Source organism: Rhipicephalus microplus, unplaced genomic scaffold (assembly GCF_043290135.1).
Source record: "Rhipicephalus microplus isolate Deutch F79 unplaced genomic scaffold, USDA_Rmic scaffold_16, whole genome shotgun sequence".
Taxonomy (NCBI): Eukaryota; Metazoa; Arthropoda; class Arachnida; order Ixodida; family Ixodidae; genus Rhipicephalus; species Rhipicephalus microplus.
Genome location: NW_027464589.1, coordinates 7123269 through 7149156, shown reverse-complemented (window position 1 = coordinate 7149156; position 25888 = coordinate 7123269). Strand labels below are relative to the sequence as shown.

General features: G+C 43.5%; 1 protein-coding gene across 9 annotated transcripts in view; it reads left to right on the top strand.

The window, feature by feature from the left end:
* Positions 1 to 25888, top strand: part of Hel89B (histone acetyltransferase 1) — a 913881-nt gene that overhangs the window by 191934 nt on the left and 696059 nt on the right. For all 9 annotated transcript variants that reach the window (XR_012888773.1, XR_012888774.1, XM_037419311.2 and 6 more), the window contains 2 exons: positions 5721 to 5948; positions 16163 to 16303. Coding sequence is in view for 7 of the 9 variants with exons in the window: in XM_037419311.2 (XP_037275208.2) it covers positions 5721 to 5948; positions 16163 to 16303 (369 nt within the window). In the remaining 2 variants the exon portion in view is untranslated. The remainder of the gene's footprint in view (positions 1 to 5720; positions 5949 to 16162; positions 16304 to 25888) is intronic.

The following is a 25888-nucleotide window of genomic DNA, read 5'->3' as shown; positions in this document are numbered from 1 at the left end:
ATGTTTTAATTCTTTGCAAATTTAATGGTGTCATCGCTTGGCAGATTCGGAGTGGCCGATAAACTCTCAGCTGGAGCACTCCACTCTCGCGGAAGGCAACAGAAGGGAATCCACCAATGGAACACACGCGCTCCCTCTGGAGCAAATGGCAGGGTCCGAATGGAATGCGATGCGCATGTCTCTCTTCTTGCACGAGTGGGCACGCTGGGCACAGCGATGATACACTAGTAAAACGCGAGCTCCGATGGGAGCTGAGACTGACACGACCGGCGTCCGTCGCCTCGCCCAAAATCAGCACTGATGCACAAAATGCACAATTTAACGAATGCGGGATGAGGATATAAGTAATAAAAGTGCTCAATACATGTAACGTTAGCAGGATGTCTCGGTTGCTTGACAAACGCAAGTTACAACGCATCATGATGCGTGAAATGCGGTCAGGAAGTTTTACTGGCATCATTCGAATAAAAGAAGCCGTGCAACTGGCGCTCTAGCATCAGCGTAAAATTTCTGCTCGTAAAATTATGTCGAGAAATCTAGTTTTGTTAACATTAAAAAATGCTTAGAAACAAAAATATCATATGCGTGCAATGGCTCAAACTAGTTACATCAGTTAAACTGATATTTCATGCTTTAAGCATGAGCAGTGTTGCACAGCAAGTGATCGCATATACAGTAAAACCTCATTAAATCAAACTCGGTTATTTCAAAATAATGCTTAATTCGAAGTATTGCAACGGTCCCATATTTTGCAATTTAAGTATGAGTGGATAATTTAAAGTGGCCGCCAGCACCAGTCCCGATTCCCGATACTGATTTACCACAAAATCGTGGAAACAACAGCCCTTAAGAGCCACTAGGCAATGTACTGTAGTAATATACTGAGTGGCAGCTTAAGTACACCGGCCTCTATTCTCCTGGCACGAAAGAAAAAAGAAAATTGTTAAAAAAAGAATGGTGTGGTAATCAGCTGAAACAGGCGCCTGCAGAAAACAAGATGTGCTTCGCTGCAACACAGCAGTGACGCGCAGGCAGCATGTTGCATGCTTCTGGCAACGTCAGCGCATCATGGTTTACCCATTCTCTGCAGGAATATAAAAAAATCAATAAAGAACAGTCTGGTAGAATTCGTGATGTAGGTGAACTGCCGAATGCTGCTAGGCTTACTTCGGAAATTCCGTTCGAAAGCTTTATTAATGATGTTTTTCAGCCAAAACATTGTGAATTTCATCTCACTGTTCATTGTTAAATTCTGTGTTTTACTAGCAAGAATGGGTGAAGGGTCACATCATGACGAGCCGACGCAGCGAGGAGCTGGTGATATGCTGCCGGCGTGGTACTACTGTGTTGCAGTGAAGATGTCTTATTTTTCGCAGGCGTGCATTTCAGCTGATTACGATGTCTTTTTTTTTTTTGGGATCGCAGCAGCGAGGCTTGACGTTCCCCTCCCCCGCCCCCTTTTTTTGCTGTAAAACTGTGATTTTGTATTGCTGGAAAACGTAACTCTTGGAGCCACAAACTAACCAGCACAGCGAACGGGCAGCCCTGATTATACTTTGAAGAAATTCATGTTCTTTGCATCCCATTTTTTGTATGTTCTGTCAATTCGAAAATCCGCCTAATGCGAACATTTCTCACAGTCCCAGTGACTTCGAATTAACGAGGTTTTACTGTACATGCAGGTCAAATATGCATGTTTATCTCTATCGAGCCTTATTGGGTTGAGCATTCCCAAATGCAATTTAGCCCCTCCCACAATTAGCGCACGGGAGCCAAATGCAATGGAGAGATACCATGATATTTTGGCACGATGGTAAACTAAAGAGTAAAGATAAAAGTTGTTTATGATTTATAGCACCTGTGTTTGTTTGTCACATGGGCTATTTGGGGCAATAATTACATACTAGAAGCATCAGCGTGAAATCACGGCTGGTAAATTGAGCCAACTGTTCTAGTTTTACTAGCATTAGAAAGAATTAAAAAAAAAAAACGTACTCGCAACGTTCTGTGAGCATGGCTTCTACGTAGACGGAAAGTAGCTTTCCCCCATTTTGACGGAGCCCAACATGGCGTACCTTGGCGCAACTCTGCTACCTAGGTCGCATATATAGTAACAATAATGCAGCACCTCTAGACAGAAGACTTTTCATCTGTCGACGTCCTTGGCAGTAAGCCATGCAGATACGGGACCAATTTATTTTCTTTCCTTTTCCTCGCTCCAGTCAACATAGAGGACACCAAATTGCATCCGTGAAAATTGGGTACACAACTACTACTGATCCTGGCCAACTTCGTAGTGCATCTATTATGCTCGAAAATGAAAAAAAATTATTTCTTGCGACCATACTGTGCATGCGCCTATTATGCGAGTATCTATGGTATATCATACAGAACTAAATGGGCCACTGAGCATGTTTGCACATTCAGATAAGGCACATTTTGGCCTAGTGTTCACGAAAGGCAGCATTGGACAGATATTTTTTTTCAAGTGAGACGGTGATACATCTGCTCTTAACACTCTTTCCGATTGCTCCAAGCTTGTTAGAAAAGGTGTTTCTGGTTGCTCCAATCCTACTCCAAAACTTCTTTCTTTATGCTTCAGTCTGCTACAAAAGACACTTTGCCTGTGCCTAGGGCGGCTCCCGAACCTATGTGCCCTATTTCACCACTGAGATTATTTAATGGGTAGAGAAGAGAGGACGACGACGAAGCACATGAGCAAGCTAGCAAGCCTTAGTGCCAGCAGTAGCGCTGGTCACGAGCTTGCGCTTGCCCTGATTTAGGCTGCTTGATGCTTGCCGCTCTTTGACGTTCCACACTCTTCGCCGCTTGACGTCTCCAGACTTTCGCTAGGTCAACTCATCAATAAACCATTTGGTAGAAGCTTCCCAGTACCAACCTGGACCATTGCTCTCTGAAACTACCTCGATTACCGACATAGCCAAAGACGCCTCTCTCCAATCATGACCTTTGGCAGTCCACGTCTTATGCCGCGTCGTGTATCGCCGGTAAGGTCCGCGAATCTTAACTGGCTCAGGAGACTGAGACTTTGATGATTGGCTGTCCAAATATGAATGTGTCGGTGCCAGCAATAAATGGAATGACCAAATGAAACTTGACTACGTCCAGTTCTACTTGGTAAAAATGATCCAACTGTGGTATAACAACCATGTGAGCAACATTCCCACTTGGTCCATCTTTAAGGCTCATTACGGACATCTTTGGTAGGCCGGCGACCCTTTGGCTCCGGGCAGAGCAGGGCTTGCGTCAACAGGCACTGCAACCAGGTGTACACTTCATGAGCTACATTCCTTTCGTTCCTTCATGAGCCATTCTGTCTGTTCCTTCCAAGAGTGCGGATTTTTCGTTTCGAGACACCCTAACTGGACAGCGTGCTGAGCTGTTCACTGTGAGCGCTTGGTTCGATTATCTCTGCTTCTTAAACTTGTTGCATTTTTGCTGATTACTTTACCTGTCCATTTACGAACAAAAACTTGCACATTGGCATTTGCAGCCTTCGAATATATGTGACATAATTAATGAAGTGCTGGTTGGCATTTTGAAAGACTTGTTTGGTCGTGGAAGCCTCCGTTTTTCAATGACTGCCGCAGCTAAATCGAAGACGTCAGCATGGCTACAGATAGCTTACAGAAATTGAGGTTGCAGACTTTAAAAACAAGGAAGCAAGGATCAAGATGAGATGCGATGCGAAGGCAGTGAAATGAGGTGACAGTTGAGTCGAGAGAGAACAAGAGCAATGAGTCGCTGCTCAAGAGATCTGAACTCTTGGACCGAACAAGCACAGCAGATGCAGTCGAACCAAATGTTGTGTTCATTTATTTAACTGCTTTTACTGACGACGATATCGCCAGCCAAATAAAAAATGTCACTAGTGGCACGCTTAATCAAACTTATACAATATTCTCATACACTCGATCAACAAAGCCAATACTAGATAACACCGATATGCCATCGCTGATGTTCGACTCGCTGTGGGGGACGTTACCTGAGGTTGCTGCATCTCGCGGGACCTTGTCAGGAGACGACCATCCACACTAGGTGCCACATGCCAAAAAGAGAGAGAGAAATTTTCCATTCTTTTCTGTCTGGCCAGCGTTACTGCCAGCGCTACTGCGCCAAACGTGATGATGATGATGATAAATGAGCGCGTGCACAATACCACTTCTTGTTCGAGAGTTGAACCTAAATGCGGCCCATCTGCAAGACACGTACACGCCAACTTTCAGAACAAGTCGACGCAGTCAATCCAAAGATTGTGTACCTTTATTCAACTACTTTTACAAGCAACGAAATTGTCACCTGAATAAAAAAACATCACTAGTGACACGCTAAATCAACCTTATACAATATTATGGTACACTCTATCAACATAACTAATACAAGAAGGAAACTAGTGTACATTTAAGGGCTTGTTATTTTTTGTTAGACTATATTAATGAATCATAACAAGTAATCATGCCAAAAAAAGTGTGGGGATGGAGGTAATTGTAATGTAAATGTTAAAAAAAAAAGTGGATGAAAAGATAATGTGCAGTGGGAAGGGACTGAGCCTGCGACCTTCAAATAACGCATCCGATGCTCTACCAACTGAGCTACCACGGCGGCTATCCCCCTATGCACTTTATTGGGTATATGTGTGAATGAAACTTGGAAGTGTTGGTCAGCGCCGCCTGTAGTTATGACCCGGCATGAGCACTTTTTTCTGTCCGGCCACTTAGCCTCATCGACAAGTGTCACTGCCGGCCCTGCTGCACCGTTCATGATTATAATGATAAACGTGTGCGAGCACAATACTGCTTCTCGCTTGGTGATTAAACCCAAATGGAGTCCGTCCACGAGACATGTACGTGCCACGAGGCATGAACGATTTTACTGGGGGTGATTGCATAACCCAAAAAATGCAGTTAAAAATTAGTGTTAGTGGCAGGTGAGCAGGTGGAATACATTTTTATTGATGGGAAAACAATTGAAATAAGTGGCATATGAATATCTTGTATGATCAGTTGTTGACTGTTCTAAGAGTTCTGCTGTCATGACCTTCCCATACACCAAAGTGTAACAGTTTCTTTCTGTGAAAGTTATTGAAAACAACAGCCAGTTTTGGTGGCGTAATTGTTTATCGCTACCACAAAGGTCTGAAACCACTGTCGTGCACAGTATTAAAATAAATACCCAGTATGAGGCTCGATATAAATCCTTGCCCTTTCTATGGTAGTTCATTATTTTACCACAAAGCCATGACGGTGCTTGAATCTCCTTCACGGAAAGACCTTGTGCAGGTATCATGTTGGGTTCTTCTCTTATAAGGGCAAGCCACAGCATCACCATAGTGCACATGATGCTTTACACATGCATAGTGGGTTCTTTACTTTAGCACTGAAGTGTAAACAGTGGCATAATGAGTTCTTCTTTCATTCAAAGAATCATGGTTAATTATGGCGGAGGGGCTACCTTGCCACTAAGAAAGTTTAGAACAGGCTCTAGGAAAGCTGCTTCTCCGGCTTTTACTGTGACTGTGCTGCATCTTCTGTGCATGCCTGGCATTTCTTTTCTTCTAAATTTGTGTGTGGCCATAGTAGACACTAAATATAACAGTTATTTTTGTGTATGATGGGACTTCGTTATAGTGACATTTGTTTGTTAGGAAATCAGCCAGTTGCCCTTGCTATATGTGTAACATGCATGTTCTGCCATTGCAGGTAGTGGCTCCTGTGCGTGAGACCTGTGCCCAAACCCTGGGCCATGTTCTCAACTTCATGACGAGTGACAAGCTGAATTCTGACGTAGATGGTGCAGAACATTCTTCTGCTTTAGGGGAAGGCATCTGTGGTGTGTTGCGGGTGCTTCTGCAGTTGCTGCAGCGGCCCGAATGGGAGGCTCGTCACGGGGGCCTACTGGGCATCAAATACCTGCTGGCCGTACGCAAGGTGGGTGATCATGTGTCACTAAATAACGAAACGACGTGAAAGCGACTCTGCAATATTTTCAAATGTATTATTTTTTTATTTATTACATACTGCAGACCCTTAGGTCCAAGCAGGTGGGCAGTTTCAATAGGACATGGGTAATACAAAAAGTGACATCACAGATTGTTTATGGTTACTTTGAGATGCAGTCATAGCAAACAGAAAGAGCGACATGAAAAACTTTTTCACAACAATATGAATAATGGGCTTAATGAACAAAAAAGAAAGAGAAAACACATGTCAATACTATATTATGTTTTGGGATTACTGTAGGAATAAATACATCATTAAGGGGAGACGCGGGTCGAAAAGTCACGGTTTTCCGGAAAATTTTCGCTTTTTTTTTTTCCGGCTGTATTGGCATCCTTGGACTATAATCTATTACTTCTGAAAATATCAAGCTGAAATTCGCACGAGAAATTATCAAAAAATGCTTCCAAGTGGGCAGCGGTGACGCGAGAAATGCGCGAAAGTCGCGAAAAACGGCGAAGTTCGCGTCGTCCTGTTGCGAAAACGACGCGTTGGCCGCCATTTGCAATCGTGCACGCATGCTGCGAAGGCCGTATCCTTCATAATCCACTAGTAGCCAGTCTCGTGCCTTCACGCAGAATAAACAAAAAACGAGAAAAACAATGCGTACGTCACGCGTTTTGAATATCGCGGCACACAGCGCGAGGCCGCCATTGGACGGCGGTGCGCTCCACGCTCCTCCCCCTCCTATCTCTCCGGCAAAAGAGCGAAGCCTCGGACGTCGCGATCGAGTTTTTCTGCGTTTCTCTGCATTTTTGCGTCATGGCAAGCCCGAAGAAGTGCAGTTCAGATAATCGAAAGTTCAGAACTCGCCACAAGTATCGAGGGAAACGGCGTCGGACGCTTCGCAAAGCGACAGCGAACGACGATGTCGCCCCCGACCAACGCCCCGACGCTCCGACTTCGGATAGGCCTAACACCGTCACCGAACCCTGCGACAGTGGTTGTGAAATAGCCGCTGCCGTGGAATTCGTCAGTGCATCCCAAAGGAAGATTGGATTCTTCGAGAGTGAACGTAGACCGGTAGATGCTGCTACTGCGAACATGCTGCTTTGCGAAATCGATGCTCTGACGGCACTTGTGGCGGGTGCGCAATGCCCAACCTGCCGCTAACGGACGCTCGGCGTGCGAGAGGCAGCTGGAAAGCGCAAAGGACTTTCGGCATTCCTCGAACTGTGCTGTCAAAATTCTGATTGCCCTGAATCTGCACTTTCGTTCACGCACACGTCGAGACGTACTGCTTCGGCCAGGGACCAAGGAACGAGCGCTCGTTTTGACAGCGGCAGCTCGCGTGACAGCTTTGCTGTAAACGTGAAGGCAGTTCTGGCAGCACGCGCTATAGGCGCAGGCCACAACCAACTTTCACGATTTTGTGCGATTATCGGTCTTCCGAGCCCGATGCATCACAAGACATTCAACGGCATTTGCAAGAAGCTCCATGGTGCGGCGATGACGGCAGTGAGCAAAAACTTGCACCAGGCACGAAACATCACGAAGGACGCAGTCGGCGGCAGATATGTGCCAGTCATGTTTGATGGCACCTGGCAGAAAAGAGGTCATAAAAGCCACAATGGAGTGGGCACAGTCGTGTCCCTGGACATGGGGCTCTGCCTCGATTTTGAAGTTCTTTCGAACTACTGCCATGCTTGCAGTATACACAGGGACCTTGGGGAGGATGAAGAGATATGGTGAGCTTTTCATCTTCCAGTTTGCCAAAAAAACACTGACTGCTCATCCCATGCAATGGAACCTGCGGCAGCTGTCAATATATGGCAGAGGACCTTGTCTTATGAAACTCCACTGCGATTCACCAGCTTCCTAAGTGATGGTGACAGCAAGGCCTACACTGCAGTCTGCGAGGCAAATGTATACTGTAGAAGAGTGCACGAACCACGTTGCAAAGCGCTTGGGAACTGCCCTACGGAAATTGGCAACGCCACTGCCACGAGGCGAAAAACTGAAAGATGCGACAATAATAAAACTACAAACATATTACAAGATCGCCATCACGAGCAACAAGGACAGTGTCCGAAATATGTACACCGCCATATGGGCATCGTATTTTCATTGCTGCTCCAGTGATGGTGCCAGTAGCCACAACTTTTGCCCCGCGTGACCAAATTCGTGGTGCAAGCACAAGCGTGCGGAAGCACTGGGGGAGCCTGCACCACGCCACACCCCACTGTTGACGAAGGCTCAAGGATTGGCAATTATGCCTATCTACAAGCGCCTTACAGAGGAGAAACTCCTTATTCGGTGCCTTCATGGCAGGACACAGAATGCAGCCGAATCGCTGAACAGCAAGATATGGCTGCTATGTCCAAAAACAAAGTTCGCCTCCAGAACAACTGTGGAGACAGCCACCGCTCTTGCTGTACTCTGGTACAACAAAGGCCACAGGGGCTTTGAAGAAGTGCTCGAAGGCATTGGAATTCTCCCCTCACAAGATCTGGCCACACATGGTGACCACTGTGACGTCATGCGCATCAGGAAGATGAACCTGAAGCAAACTGCAGAAGCGAGGGCACACCGTCGCAACACAGCGAAGAGAGCTCGTGTTGAGGACACTGACCGCAAGAGCCGTGAAGGACCAAGCTATGGTGCAGGGGACTTCTAGACACTTGCAGTGCATTCAAGGCAAGGTACTTTTCATTGTGCCCCAATTTGATGCAAAAAGAATGATTTCCTAATAAATGCCAACTTTGCGAACTTTCAAACTTGTTTTTCTCATTTTCATTTTTTCTGACAGTTTCACGTTTTCCGGGCAGCCTTTTAGAAACTTATATTCATTGTATAGTAACGAAACTTGGCACACATATTCTTCAACACATGCAGAATGCAAATATCTACTCTAAATTGCAATGCCTACCAGCATTAGTTGTGAGAATATTAGCTTATTGTTTCAAGGGAGATTGAAAATAATAAGTCATTCAATACAATTTTTTTTTTCTTGGTTCCAATATTTCTGTGACATATCTATATAGATATTTGCACTTTTCAATCTACCAAGAGTCAAATAAGATCAGACACAGTGCTTTTACTGAAAGTTTAGTACATAAAAGAGTGCCCGCAAAAAAAGTAACTTTTTGCTATTGTTTATGGCATAACTCAATAATTATAGCAGCTACACAAAAAATGATTGCATATTTGAAATCTGCATAAAAAACTATACTAATAACAAACTTTTCAAGTCTCTATTACTAGAAATAAAAAAAAAACTTTTTCGAGGAGCGTCTCCCCTTAAATGCAAAACAACACGATCATTTTCACTCTTCAGGGTAAAAAAATAATACATATGCATAGAATAAAGACAATACATATAAGACAACAAGAAAACACTGTAATGAAAAAGATCTGAAACCTGAATTGGCGAGCAGTGCTATTTTGATGCAAAGGAAGAATAGATGCTATGAGGATGCCTGGGTTATTTCATTCTAATCTGAGATCGTGCATGCAAAATATGAGAACTTATGAGCATCTGTTCTGCAGAAATAAGGTTTTAAGGATATAATGTGATGATTCCTTGTGGGTCTGGTTCATAAGGTTGTCGGATACGGAAAAGTGTCCATCACAAGTTTGCGGTTCAGAAGAAGAGAAAGAAGGCAAATGCTTATATGTTTGTCATCATGTTCTTATCATGTTTGTCAAGCGGAGATGCTACTCGAAGACACTTTCTTTTTAATATTCACCCTAGAGCAATGAAACTTGCACTGTTTATGGAACTTTTTTGCTGATTTCAAATATATAATTGGTTTTTTTGCAAGTTGCTTACTTTTAGCTCTGCGAAATGAAAAATTGAAAACCTTACCCTTTTTGCCCCCCTCTTTTCATTCCTGAACTTCTGTAATTTTTTACTGTTCATAGTTCATAATCTTTGAAATAAAGGGTAGAATGCAAATAACTAATTAGAAAGCACATACAAAATATGTAATAGGCATGAAAAATAATAGACGTAAAAAGCCCATATTTCACCTACCCCAGTAAAGGTTTACATAGAAGTTCTTGTTATTATACAATTAAATATTTAAATTTAAAGTAGGCTATTGCATTTGTCATACTTTGGAAAAAATTTGGGCAATATTTCATGCAGATCCGAGCACTAGAAGTGCCCAAAAAAAGGAGGGGCACATTGAAAAAAAATGGCGAAATTTGTGTTTTGAGAAAAACGACTTTTAAAGTTAAAATTGAGTTTTTATTTATGAAAGATATCATTAAATATGATGAAATTTCCACACCAAAAAGAACAACCCTTCTTGTAGTGGCCACAGCGACTAAAATACGCCAGCCCCATGAGTTTCTCCCTCTCGGCTTTTTTGAGCCGACTCTTCACAGACATTTCGCTCACAGACAGGGCCATGAAACGCTTGCCAAACTTCCGCTCCATCTGGCAGAGCCTCGTGCCAACCGCAAGCTAGGAAGAAGTGCGACAGGACTGTGAAATCCAAACTAAGTCCAGTGTCATGTCATTTTGCGGCCATGTTTGTGCCGCATACTGTCGTACATAATGGCAATGTCGTCCCTGCTAAGTTCTCTCACTGCGAGCTCTTTCAACCTCGCAAGATTGGTGCTGACATGATCCAATTGCCGCATCACGAACTTTCCGGCTGACCGGTGTGAATGACTTTTGATGCATTGGTTTTGATTTCGATGCATTGATCGCAAGTTTGGCATTGGTCGCAAGATGGTTTACTGTGCATTGCTCGCAAGTGCATTGCTCGCAAGTGAAAGCCGCACAACGGCTTTCACTTGCGAGCAATGCTTTTTTCCTTCATAACGGAGATAATTACACGAGAAAAGCAATGTTCAGCTGCGCTGCTGGACAAGACATGGACCCTGCAAATAAGTTTCACAGCACATACAGGTGCGCAGCGGCCAATGGAGGTCCCCGATCCGTACCATGTGCTAAGTCAGTCGCAATGCTCGAAAAGCGCGCAGAAGCGTGCTTCTTTTTATTATTTCTCGCGCTGCATCTGCAAGGGAAACTGTTGTTGCTTGAAGAGTGAGGCCCGACTCTTCGACTCATGCGATCAACAATGGCGAGCGGCGGCGCATCATCGGTAGCAAGGTGCTCAAAGGCTGCACACTTCTGACCTTTTAACAGGCGCCTTGTGCTGTTTAGGTGCAATTTCAAAGCATTTCCAGTTAAGTCTCGACCTGTATTTTTTTTATAACAATACAGGGACTAATCTCATCAAAACAGGCAAAAATTAAAAATCGGTAATTTTGAAAAAAAAACTCGCGTTTTTCGACCCACATTTCCCCTTAAGAAGGAATATGCTATTGGCTTTCATTATTTCAGAAGGAGGGTTAAGCTCGTGAGAACTTGTTAGAAATGAACCAGGCTGCTTTCCTCTGTATTCTGTCCAGGTACTTGATGTAGGTTTGAGTGTGTGGGCCCCATAATGCTTTGGTGTATTCTAATTTAGGTGTAATTAAAGAATAATAGGACAGTAATTTAACATTGCATGGGGCATCGGGAAGCTTGTTTTAGAAAGCAGAGCTTTCTGAGTGCTGATGAGCAAATGATATTGATATGTGTATTCCAAGATAAGATAGTTGTTATTGCAACACCTAAGTACCATATTTATTCACATAATGAATGCACTTTTTTTCAAAAAAAAAAAAAAATCTGAGCAAAGTTTGGGGTGTATTTATTATGCGGGGCAAGTTTTATGAAAACTTCTTTGGGATGAGCACAAATGCCGTAATGAAAAAAAAAAAAAGTCAGGTAACTGAGCCTTTCGCTATTGACCTACGCATACAGTGTTAGCGAACAGCTTCCTTTTTGCACTTCACTCATCTTCGGTGGTTGATGGCACTATCTTTAACAAGCTGTCCCTGCGCTGCCTGCGCATGCCATAAAAGCGTTTTGCGGCTATCTTTTCTCGCAATTGTATAACCTCAACAGTGGTATCTGCTGCAATCTCGAGGGGCGCCCAGAAGCTTGCGCTAAGACGCACTTTGCCAACTTTGCCGCAACCTCGCACGATGACTGCGCCACTGTCGTTGACATTGTAGTAAGTGACCAACATTGCAGCAAGCTACCCCTGAATCATCAAAACGAACTGGCGATAACAAGATTAATCACAGAATATGGCCGTTGCCTTGCTGTCCACATGACAGGTACTGTGGATAGAAAAGGTAGCCTATGTCTTGTGTTCGTTGAAGTATGTGCGGGTAACAAGCACAAAAAGCAAACTGCAACCAAAGTGAAAGTCGGGGGTGCTATCATGTTACGATATTCGTCATGATCCTTTCTAGATGACTAGTGACTTTCTTCTGGTTTTCCAGAAACCTGGAATGCGATGGCAACCCAGGGCCCTTTGCGACAGCCATGGTGACAGCGAATGCTGTCGTTGCCGTTCAAAAATTGTGTGCATGTGGTTGGGCCTTGAAGCTTTGTAATTGCAAGAAGCGACCCTCGGTTGGCGCAGGCAGTTTCTTGACCTTCGCTCGCTGTGTGCTTATCAGCTGCGATGTCTCTACACTTGCACCGTTCGTGAGCCCCGCTGTGGTGCATAGATAATTAAAAAAGACTAAGGACGTGCTGCGCGCAGATAGAAAGATAAACAATATGGTGTGCGGCAGCGTGCAAAGATTGGGAGGGGCGAGCCGAGGTGGCCGGAGGAGGTCGGCATAATAATAAAAAAAATGGAAGAGATCTCGCTGGCAAGGAGCCGCCATGTTTTGGTTAACAGGACCGCTGTGGATGAAGGTAGGGGGTGCGTTTATTATGCTAGTGCGCATAATAGGGTATTTATAACTGTCGACTTGTCTAAGTGGCGAAGAAACAAGCCGATGTGTTGTTTTACACGTTATAGGGGAATGCAGTTTTATGGCCGTTGAGAACCATCCCCATTTTTCACACCACTGGAATACGTTATTTAAATTGTTGTTTAGCTCAACTTGATTGTTGGGATGAAAAATGTGTGAATAATATGCAGTCATCTGCAAAAAATCAAATTAGAACACCAGGCGTCAATATGTTTACTATATCATTATTTTAAACTAACAAAAGCTGAAAGTTTAGGACACCGGCTTGTGGCACCCCTGATGTGGCTGGTAAACTTTAGGAAAGTCGACCTCTAATGTCAATATATTGCTTTCTGTTAGTCAGGTACGCCGAAATTCATCTGATGTGTTCAGGGATGCTGAGAATTCCAAGTTTTATAATTAGTTTATCATGCAGAACCTTGTCAAAAGCTTTGGTAAAATCAGGAAATATTAAGTTTTCTTGGCCGTTAATATCAAGAGATGAAGTGAAATAATGAACCACGATTATTAGTTGGGTTATCGTTGAATACCCTTTCTGAAAGCCACGCTAAAATGCATGTTAATGCAGCGTTATTTTACTGCGAAAGCTGTTATGAGATGACAACTCGGGTAACGCGCAGTTGTCCGCCACCGCCGCCGGCGTCCGTAACCGCATCGCGTGAAATAAGAAAAAAAGAAACCTAGCACTAAAGACTCAGTGGGGCTCGAAACCCGGGTTTACTAGATGCCAGCCCAGTATTCTACCACTGAGATACGCCGGTGCTTGTGACTTGTTGGCAAACCTAGCACCAAAGACACAGTGGGGCTCAAAATCCAGGTCTGCTGGGTGCCAGCCCTATTTTCTACCACTTAGCCGCGCCGGTGCTTGTGACTTGTTGACAAACTTGCCTTAGGCAGGCTTGATGTCGGTAAAGCAATCGCGGTAACACGACCTATAAAGCGGTTCAAAACAGCGAAAGCACAACTAGTTGTCGCGCAAAGGGAATACTATAACGAGTGGGCCGTCCAATGCTCCAACCCATTACAAAAGAATGTTTTTTCGTTCTTCTATAAACCGCGGCACATACCCACTTCAGGCATAATTCCTCAGCGCCGTCAGCCACTGCATGAACAATTGGCACGAAATTCCTTGCAAGTGTTTAGAGGATACCACGCTTCTCAGAAGAATGAGGAAAATAGCATAGCAAATGCCGGCCTACTACCCAAAATTTTATTAATAATGCCCTTGTGGGTATCAAGCAAGTGTGCTTGCAGTAGTTACCCAATGAATGTTTTGAAAAGCTCTGAAAAGCCGCTCTTCTAGCTTTTGCTGTGACTGTGCTGCGCCTTCCGCGCAGGCGTGGAGTTTTTTTCACAAATTTAGGCACACAATTAGCTATAATATGCTCTACAAGTTTGGAGCATTGGGATGCTAATGGAATTGGGTGATAGTTTTGTATAAGTGATCTGTCACCTTTTTTGAAGACACGGACAACCTGGGCTATCTTCCACTGATTTAGCTATTGTGCAGTCATGAGTGAGACATGAAACAAAATGAAGAGAAATTTGACAAGAAGCTCGCCATATCGCTCGAGAAATAAGGTACGGATTTCATCGGAACCACAAGAACGCTTTGTTTTCAAGCAGAGAGGGGTGAAAGTTGGAGCATGCGCAGTAAGGGTGGTCAGGCTGGACACCGCATCTAAAAAGCAAAGCAGAGCGTTGTCCGGGGCTACACCATGTGGGCGCAGTAAAATAACACGGATAACACAGAAAGATATGCGGTAAAGTGCCCTCTGTATGCATCGCGGCCCCACATATGTTATGCTAACTACATAAAAGCATGGCACTGCCAATGCAAAAGTGTTTTTTTTTTTTTTCGGTTTGGAGGGAGGAAAAGGGCACATACGCACGTGTGCCTGCGATGGCAAAAATGGCGGCAACGCCGGCTCAAGGGGTGCAGGCCTGCGTGCCCGCTTCGTGCACAATCACGTACAATGAGTGCTCACTCTCGCTTGGGAGTTCTCAGGAACACGAGCGTGCTCTGTGCGCCGCCATTACTTCATGCTTCGTCTGCGGAAGGGCAACCGCGGAAAATGCATGCTCGTGCCACAGTGACGAAATCCCGGGCAAAATTTCAATATTGTCCGTGACAAAATTCGTTATATCAAGGATGAGGTGCAACAGCTATGCCACTTGTGCGAATTTAATACAATTTCCGACTGTTGCACCGAGCTGTGCCAAAACCTTGAAATTTGCTGAAATTGCGCTAGACTGCGCCAAAATGCCGAGCCAGCCTCAAAACTTTCTCAGGTGCGCTAGTTTCGGCGAGAAATGCAGGCCACATCAGCCACCTGCAGTTTCCATCCGTCAAAACACACTGACCCCAACTGGCGTGCTTAAATTATGATCAAGGTGACGTGCTTAAATTATGATCAGATAAAGTAACAATGCTGCGCGCTCATCGGTCCATTGACCGCAGGGGATACCCATTGGCGGGAAGACGGAACTGCAATACAAAAATTCATTGCTGTAGCCACCAACGCTTCGTGAGAAATGCAAATTTCTTACCTTGAAAACGCGGTTATGGCTTGTGAGGAACTAAAGCTGGTAGCGTATGCTGCGTTTTTTTTTTTTTTTGCGCGAACAAGCTCGACGGGCTGTGAACGCTGGTGTTGTCAGCGACCACGTCGATTGTCGTAGCAGTGGCACATAAAACATTTTTTTGTTTTGAAGTTGCATCCTGCCGACCGCGGTCCTAGCGATAGATGTCCGGTACTGTCGCTGGGTCAATGGGTGCGCGCCGTTGTTACTTCACCTGATCGAACATGCTTTTCAAGGGAGCCGAAGCAGCAGCACGTAGCCCCTCTGCCCCCCCCCCCCCTCCCCGTGAAAGAAGAAAAAAAAAAAAGGTGGGAAAGGAGGGGTGGGGAGGTGTGGCGGTTAGCGAATTTCTTGCATCTGGCGCAGTAAACTTTTGCCCAGTGGAAAAACGTATTGAGATTTAGAAGGGGCTCTCAGCGCTATTGACGGGACACTGCTCGTTTTGCTAGGTTGGTTACTCAGTCTGCCTGCCAAATGATTGACAGGCGCAGCAAATGCTAATAAAGACATCGCTCCTTGCACAGTGGAGGGGTTATAAATACTACTTTCATTGAAATAGCAGCGCTCATATTCACACTACACAATTTAGGTGATGTTGAATGGTTCGTTATAAGCAGGTTTTACTGTAACAATAGCTTCTAGTCATAGTGTATCTTTCAAACGCCAGGGCCAGCTGGCCGCTTGTTATCTGATATATACATGCTTAGGAAATCTATCATCATTGATAGTAAACTCTCGCAGTTGAATATCGGAGACTAAACGTTTGCCTCGACTCTGCTTCTTTGCAGGATCTGACATCTGTTCTGATCCCAGTCGTGTTTGAGCCAGTGTTTCAGGGGCTTCAAGACCAAAATGATGACGTGAGTGCTGTGGCAGCCGCGGCATTAGTGCCAGTCACTGAAGACTTGGTCAAGATTCTGCCCCAACAGGTGGGTCCTTAAAATTTTGAGCGTGAACCGAATTTGAATTCTGAAGTGTGAATATAAATCGAATAGAATACAGTCGATACCGGATATACCGTATTTACTCACATAATCCTCGCACCCCCCACATCGCCCCAAAAAAATACGATTTTTTTTTTCCTCGAGTAATTATAGCACCCCCGAAAACTGCCGCAATGATGTCGTCTGCTCGTTCCAGCCATTGATCATGATAGCGCGCACCATCTCGCGCCATCTCTTAAACATCAAACGTATTGCACGGAGATCCAATCAAATCCAAGCCAAGCCGAAGTGGTCAGTGCGCGTTGCGGCGTGTTTTGTGTGTTGTGTCGGTAATCTTGGTACGTTATGGGGCGATACTGAAGCCACACGGCAGCTTCAAGTTGCAAGTGATAGATCATGCGCTAAACAACGGCAACAGGGCCGCCGGTAGGCCCTTCGGAGCCTACGAGTTTTGTGTTCGCTACTGGTGACGGCAGCTGAAAGCCACCAAGATGCGTTGGGCCTGCCGTGTGCCTAAAACTTGGATTGATAATAAACTTTATTTCTTCAGAAGGGAACTGCGGACGATTCTGTTAAATAGCCATCAGCCCAATACTGACGTCCTAGGCTTATTTTTTGAGGGCTCCTGTTGAGCGCCGACCATTACCTCTATGCCCGCAACGCCCACAAGCTTCGCGTATGGTATTCTAATTCTCGACTATTTGCTTCCATTTTTGTGTCTCAAATAAATCTTGCCTTGTGTTGAACCTCTGCTTTTATTGTTGAGTTAAGTTCTAATTAGTACTTCTTAAACCTTGCTGTAAGGTGTTTTTGTGAGAATTCCGATTTGCAGCCACTTCGTTTTCTTTTTCGCTCTCCGAGTTTTCGTAGGAAGCTTTCCCCGCGTAATTCTCGCACCCCCCAACTTTGCATCCGTTTTCCGGCAAAAAAAGTGCGAAGATTATGCGAGTAAATACGGTATATGGAACTCGAAGGGATTGCAAAATATATCGAAATATCGATAATTTGAAGTACAAAATATGTGCATTTAAAGCCTAAATTGAAGCATTTCATTCAGGTTTCAGAAATCGTGAAAAGTACGAATATAAAACGATTCGCTCATTGTAAAACGAAGAGCAAGGTGTTAACAGCAAGTTCCTGCGCTTTATTTCACATAAAAATAGTCCGTAATTTTGTCTTGCTTCTTGTAAGCGGTCAAGTTCCTGCCATCCTCAATATCATTGAAGCTTTTCAAATAAGTGAATTCAGCTCCTTCAGCCACAACAGCGTTGATTGATCTAAGATGCTGATGAAAATTTTGTAGCATGGCGAAACGGTTGGTTTGTGGCGGCAGCAAAGGCGTTGGCATATTCATAACCGCGCGGGTACACTTCCAGGGCACGGGCTACGACAACTATTATTTCAGCATCGATGCAGTCAGAAACAGCTATATCATCATCTGCACCGATGAAGTTGCTGACTGTCTGGGATCGTGCCCGGATAAGTCGCAGAATTCTCCTGTGCTGCTTCCTACACCCATTCACACTACTGGCCGGTGCGACAAATTTCAGTTACGCTTCATGGGCCCCTTACACTGTCTTGGAGAGAACGACTCTGGTTCATCATCATGTGGCACTGGTTTTTCCAACGGACCACTGCTGCCGGGCAGCAGAGATATTCCACGTATCACGCATGAAGCCTTTCACAAGACCTTCGCTTTAAACTGCGTCAGGATGATTGTTTTTGCATGGGAGGGGGAGAGCTAGTCTAGGAATTTATTTGGCACATCTACTTTCTTCATACATGTTCATCATCACGAGTGTTCATGTAAGTTGTCTTCATCGGTTGTGGGAACTGTGCTTGCTTGTGATCTCTGCCTTGGATTTGGTCCCTTAAGCAGCAGAATGATTTATTTGCATGTAAGAAATCGCTAATTTCCGCCAGCGTCTTCCTTTTTGAAATGTTGAAGACCCTAGTCTCGATCTTATCAAGGCTGTCTAGGTGCGACAGCTCGGTTTCTTCCATGTTGCCGATACAACGGCAAATGATGTCAACGCTGCCGCCACCTCAGCAGCGGAGTACACACATGTAGCTAGCGCCTCGTCTGGACGATCCTCCTCATCACATGAGAAGTCCGCCTGAACATTGCAGCCCGCTTCTGCGAAGTCATCCGCAGTGTGGAATTGCTGCCAGGAAGCGGGACGTCAACTCGCGAAATGCATATGCGCTCGTCGTCGTCGTCTTCACCGGTTTCTGCAAGTTCCGTCGTCTTGAAGCCTGTCTTGCGGAGCAGTTGACCACTGTGTCCCTCTTCACGTCACGCCACATATTGAAGATCTCAGCGGGAAAAAACTTTGCGGAGATTTCCGGCCACTCCTTCGTCATCTACTATTGGGTGTCCTGGCTGCTGACAGCTTTGTTTTCGCCAGAATTGGTTTTGCCAACAATGTTGTACCGCTGCTTAAATGGGTGAAGCCACCCTCTGTTGTCGGCGAAGTTGTTTTCTTGAGTGCAGCGGCAAACCATTTGGCCTTGGCGATCAGCATCGGGCCATTCACCAGAATGTTCTTCACGCGCACTACTAAAAACCAGGCATAGAAAGCCTTTTCTATATTCCCGTGCCACGGCTACTGGATGAAAGAATGCACGAGTACGGCCCGCCGTGTGCTCCAAAACAGGCGTGACAGGTCTAGTTCCCGAACCACCGCTGCGGCGCCACCAGGGCGAGACAGTTTTCGCTAGTGCCCATGGAATCGCATGCGCAGCGCGCTTGCGGTAGTTATGATTGAGCGTGTGCATCTTTGTGTGACGCGCGAAATCTTCTTTTAATATTTGTCTTGCGTAAGCCCACCAGGTAATTACCGACCTTTCTTTTAGATACCTGCAGTCCTTGCAAATTTTTTGGTATTGTATTACCCGAGATGGAACCTTGTGCACCGACGAGTTTTCGCGGAAGTAAGAATTGGGAGCACATTTTACTCGGATCCTATAAGATCACATCAACAGATCTGGAAGAGCTACACCTTTCTAATGCATCTAAATTGATGATTGTAGCTGTGAGTATGTCGCTTCAGAAAATGTTGCTTCAGATTTAATCATTTCATTTAGAATAAGTAACCTCAGCAATTGCAGTTGCCACTGTTCCTTTAACACAAAATCAGATCGACTTTTTACTTCCTTCAAACAGGTCTATAAGTATTCATACAGTACAGTATGAGATGCAACAGCCACGAAATATACTTAGTATGTATGTGTACTCATAACAGTGGACTCGAGTCTCCGAAATTTCAGTGACAGTAACTTCAATGGTGGCAATTGAGAGAGCAGTTATGAAGTTAATAATATTAAAACTTGACATGAAAAGAGCAATTAAATTCTGCAAAATGCAAACACAACTGCTTGTGTTCCTGCACTTTTGAATGTTTTCGTCTTTTTCCGTCCTGACGTTCTTACGATAATGCAACTAATTCAACAGTGAACACATACTCTTAAACCTCGTTTTAATGAAGTTGAAGGGGAGCCACAGTTATTTCGATATATATATTATTTTGTTAAATCGATAATAACGGTTTGTGGCAATGTTTGCTCATATGGGCGCACACCTGTATGCATGCAAAGAAGGAAACCGCCTCGCGGCCTGATGTACCACTACGCGGCCACGCATGCTACGAAAAATAAACTTAGTCGAATCTCATTAATTCAAACTTTCGGGTAATTCGAACTCACGCTGAGGTCCGCTCAAAGCTATGTGTATTTAAATGGGTGAAAACGCCCTGTAATTCGAACGTGCAAGCACTTGCGACGGTTAATTCGAACATACCGCGCTTCGAAAATGCTCTCAGCACCATGCCCAATCCCGCAGCGGCATATCTCAATGCTGCGCACAAAGAAGGAAAAGAAGAAAAGGAAAGAAAAGACTGTGGCGGATTGTTTGCTCTCTCTCAAATGCTGATCTGCGACACGCCTGTGCTACGCTTCTCTCTTTTCTGTCTCTGCACGTAGAGACCGTTCTCCTTTCAAGGCCGCACGCGGAGAGCAAGGAAAAAAAAAGAGAGAAAGCTGTCGCGGAGAGTTCTTCTTTCTCGGTGCTGAAGCTAGCAGCTATGGTAGCAGGAGAGACTCAGTCATTGCCGTCATGAGTGGGAAATCGCTTTGCACCGCGGCGCCGCTTCTTCGGTCATGTGACCCGCTGAGCGCTGTGTGAGAAGGACGGCTCTCTCGGCCACACGAGACGTGGCTGTAAGGTAGGCGCGGAAGTTTTGAAAGAACCGCGCCAAACGAGTGTCAAACTCTGCAGAAATTGATATACTCAACACACTACGGTCTGTTTGTTTTTTGATAAACTAATTTGGTTCATTATATCCATTGACTGGTCCGACTTACTAACGTTATGAGCTTTCTTTGCTAGTGAATTGTCAAACCACTGAGTTGAAAAGCACTCTTGTGCCTATGCCTGATTGCAGCTCACAAAAGCCACCATAATCAGATCTCAACATTCAGGTGTTGGGCTGCTAAATATGCTTTCCAAATATGCCAGCAACAATGCAATTGGTGATGGAGAGATTTGCTTGAAGAAATAAAGAAGCGTAGAAAGAATTATACCAAGCAGGATTTGGCAGCATGCTGTCTTCTGAAATGCAATTTTCCTTTGGCACCTAGTCAAATGTAACTTGTAGACAGCTTATCTGAAAGCACGTTTCTTTTCATTCTCTTGACCGTGTCTGGCAAGCTAACCTCACCAAATTTTTTTCAACGTGTTTTCTGTTGTAGCAATAAAACACAACACTTGCAGAGAGAGGTGACATGCTAGTGCATAAATTGATCCTCACCTAATTTTTTCAGCGTGTTTTCTGTAATAGCAACAAAACACAACACTTGTAGAGAGAGGTCACATGCTAGTGCATAAATTGATCCTCACCAAATTTTTTCTATTGTGTTTTCTGTAAGAGCAACAAAACACAACACTTGCAGAGAAAGGTGACATGCTAGTGCATAAATTGATCCTCACCAAATTTTTTCCAACTTGTTTTCTGTAATAGCAACAAAACACAACACTTGCAGAGAGAGGTAACATGCTAGTGCATAAATTGATCCTCACCAAATTTTTTCCAATGTGTTTTCTGTAATAGCAACAAAACACAACACTTGCAGAGAGAGGTGACATGCTGGCGCATAAATTGATCCTCACCAAATTTTTTCCGTGTTTTCTGTAGTAGCAACAACACACAACACTTGCAAAGAGAGGTGACATGCTAGTGTATCAATTGATCCTCACCAAATTTTTTTCCACCTTGTTTTCTGTAGTAGCAAAAAAAACACAACACTTGCAGAGAGAGGTGACATGCTAGTGCATAAATTGATCCTCACCAAATTTTTTCCAATGTGTTTTCTGTAATAGCAACAAAGCACAACACTTGCAGAGAGAGGTGACATGCTAGTGCATAAATTGATCCTCACCCAATTTTTTCCAACTTGTTTTCTGTAATAGCAACAAAACACAACACTTGCAGAGAGAGGCGACATGCTAGTGCATAAATTGATCCTCACCAAATTTTTTCCAACGTGTTTTCTGTAATAGCAACAAAACACAACACTTGCAGAGAGAGGTCACATGCTAGTGCATAAATTGATCTACACCAAATTTTTTCCAGCATGTCTTCTGTAATAGCAACAAAACACAACACTTGCAGAGAGAGGTGACATGTATAAATTGATCCTCACCAAATTTTTTCCAATGTGTTTTCTGTAGTAGCAACAAAACATTGCATCATTGCATAAATTGATCTTCACCAAATTTTTTCAGTGTTTTCTGTAGTAGCAACAAAACACAACACTTGCAGAGAGAGGTGACATGATATTGCATAAATTGATCCTCACCAAACTTTTCCCAACGTGTTTTCTGTAATAGCAACAAAACACAACACTTGCAGAGAGAGGTGACATGCTAGTGCATAAATTGATCCTCACCAAATTTTTTTCATCGTGTTTTCTGTAGTAGCAACAAAACACAAGCACTTGCAGAGAGAGGTGACATGCTGGCGCATAAATTGATCCTCACCAAATTTTTTTCATCGTGTTTTCTGTAGTAGCAACAAAACACAACACTTGCAGAGAGAGGTGACATGATATTGCATAAATTGATCCTCACCAAACTTTTCCCAACGTGTTTTCTGTAATAGCAACAAAACACAACACTTGCAGAGAGAGGTGACATGCTAGTGCATAAATTGATCCTCACCAAATTTTTTTCATCGTGTTTTCTGTAGTAGCAACAAAACACAACACTTGCAGAGAGAGGTGACATGCTAGTGCATAAATTGATCCTCACCAAATTTTTTTCATCGTGTTTTCTGTAGTAGCAACAAAACACAAGCACTTGCAGAGAGAGGTGACATGCTAGTGCATAAATTGATCCTCACCAAATTTTTTCAGTGTTTTCTGTAGTAGCAACAAAACACAACACTTGCAGAGAGAGGTGACATGATATTGCATAAATTGATCCTCACCAAACTTTTCCGAACGTGTTTTCTGTAATAGCAACAAAACACAACACTTGCAGAGAGAGGTGACATGCTAGTGCATAAATTGATCCTCACCAAATTTTTTTCATTGTGTTTTCTGTAGTAGCAACAAAAACACAAGCACTTGCAGAGAGAGGTGACATGCTGGCGCATAAATTGATCTTCACCAAATTTTTTCAGTGTTTTCTGTAGTAGCAACAAAACACAACACTTGCAGAGAGAGGTGACATGATATTGCATAAATTCATCCTCACCAAACTTTTCCCAACGTGTTTTCTGTAATAGCAACAAAACACAACACTTCCAGAGAGAGGTGACATGCTAGTGCATAAATTGATCCTCACCAAACTTTTCCCAACGTGTTTTCTGTAATAGCAACAAAACACAACACTTGCAGAGAGAGGTGACATGCTAGTGCATAAATTGATCCTCACCAAATTTTTTTCATCGTGTTTTCTGTAGTAGCAACAAAACACAACACTTGCAGAGAGAGGTGACATGATATTGCATAAATTGATCCTCACCAAACTTTTCCCAACGTGTTTTCTGTAATAGCAACAAAACACAACACTTCCAGAGAGAGGTGACATGCTAGTGCATAAATTGATCCTCACCAAACTTTTCCCAACGTGTTTTCTGTAATAGCAACAAAACACAACACTTGCAGAGAGAGGTGACATGCTAATGCATAAATTGAGCCTCACCAATTTTTTTTCGTGTTTTCTGTAGTAGCAACAAAACACAACACTTGCAGAGAGAGGTGACATGCTAGTGCATAAATTGATCCTCACCAAATTTTTTCCATCGTGTTTTCTGTAGTAGCAACAAAACACAACATTTGCACAGAGAGGTCAGAGGCTAGTGCATAAATTGATCCTCACCAAATTTTTTCCAACGTGTTTTCTGTAACAGCAACAAAATGCAACACTTGAGAGAGAGGTCACATGCTAGTGCACGAATTGATCCAGCCAGAAAATTACACAAATAGATTTCAGAGCTAGAATTTTAAATGATTTAGATCCGCACGTCTGTTAGTCATTATAGGATTGGGTGCTGAAAGTCGCAGCAATTTGAGACTTAATTTGTGGAACTTTATCCACTACTTGACAGAAACAGTCCCCTCCCCTTACTTCCCTAAACGGCAAAAAGTGATATTAGGTTTTCCTACTTTTTTTAAAACTCTTCCTCACACGTTCCTCAGCGCCAGTCACAAAAAACATTAAAATAAAAGCCTGTTAGTTTGACTGTCATGGTACCAGCAAAGTTATTCAAATTAAACTAATTGCTGAATTACCCAAAGTAATTAATGAATTACCCAAAGAACACAACAAACAACGCTATTACAGATTGCATTTTCATTTCCTCGATGAACACGTAAATCCAGTGCCTACTTGCATAAGAGCAATGTAAAGCTGCCACTTTTGTCATTCACAACATTAATCTCGCGAGTGCAGCTGAAGACTGCTGTCCACAGCTAAAACATGATCTAACCTGCACCACAATCAAGCACATGAAACACTTTTTCGCCGCAATGATTGCTGCACACTTATTTTAAATCCAGATGAATTCTCTACAACAGCAGAGAACACCTACTACTTGACAACAGCCGTAGTACCCGAGGAGAGCGTCAATATCGCGAGGCTGTCTGCGACACCTCTAACATGGCACCGATACGAACAGGCCCACGAAACACCTGCCGGTATCTCGTATTGGCGCATTCTAAACACTGTACCACAAGTTCGAAGGCGATTAACATACCTCTGTATCCGCTCTGAGGCCTTTCAGAGTTCTCAAGGCCCACAGTATCGCTATACAGAAGATAAGCCACAAAACTCAGGCCATGATGGGGGTAGGAATCAGGTGGGTCACTCTCGCGTACACAGCTGCTTTGAATAAAAAGGGCGAAACAACACAACTATGGCAAATTGTTTTGCTAAAGTTAATTAAGTGCGAAGTTCATATGTTTTATTTAAAAACAAAAATCTTATCAGTTAATTACTAAAAGCAAGTAACACGTTTTTTTCACAATGTTTCAGCTTTTGAAAGATTTATGAAATGGCGCAGTGTTTAAACTAACAGAGTTGATCGTAATTTCTGTCATTCACTAACGCGCACAGCTTTCCCATTTTCAAGACAGGAAATTTCAAATAAATAAGTAATCTGTATGCTGAAAATATACCTCTTCCTTATTGTTTATTCATTTTCACGATATTTATATTTTCCTCACTTCTTTTTTTGCTTCCCTCGATGATCATCTACGAGTAAAGCAAAGTTTAGCTAGTTTTATTTTGCGTGCGATAGGCGCAAAGCCGCAGCCAGAATTACTAAAACTGGTTGAAAACGCAAAACGTGCACGGGACTATATGTTTTTTACGGATTCATGAGAAGGATATTTTTAGGATATTCCTTTTGGGAAATTATATACTCAAATAATGATGAATGTCCATTTGCTATCCTTCACAGGTCCGTTGATGCCCACAGATGTTCGGAATTGTTTCAAATGTCTAACGAATATTGTGTTTTCATTGGGTACCGAAAAGACAAGAACTAAATAAGGTGGGAGAAGTTTTATGATGATTCAAGGAGAAGCGCTTTACAGTTTGAAGCTAGATTGGCTTGCCTTAGAACACGTAGCGAGATTCAATAAAAAGGAAGAACAATGTACATGCTGTGGAGGAAGCTAAGGAAATGGTGGAACATGTTCTGATTGAATGTGGAGATATCCACCCAGGTATACGTGTGGGTACACGCCGACATGAGGCTTTGGGTTTTAGGGACAAATACGGAAAGCTGAACACGTCCAGGATACAAACAAGTAAGAGACGGTTAGAGTATTGGTGGCAGAGAAGTAGAGATATAGGACGCTCATAGCATCCATCCATTCATGAATTTGTTCTTGTTCGTGCTGCTCACAACTGTTTACCATGGTTATTAAACAGCTTTGACATTTATTGCGTCATTATTTCATGATATAATGACTTGATTTAAGATTGTTTCGATTGTAAACAGCACTGGGTATCGCATCAAAATAAAATGAACAGATACATTGAAAAAACTTTTTCGTTTTTCA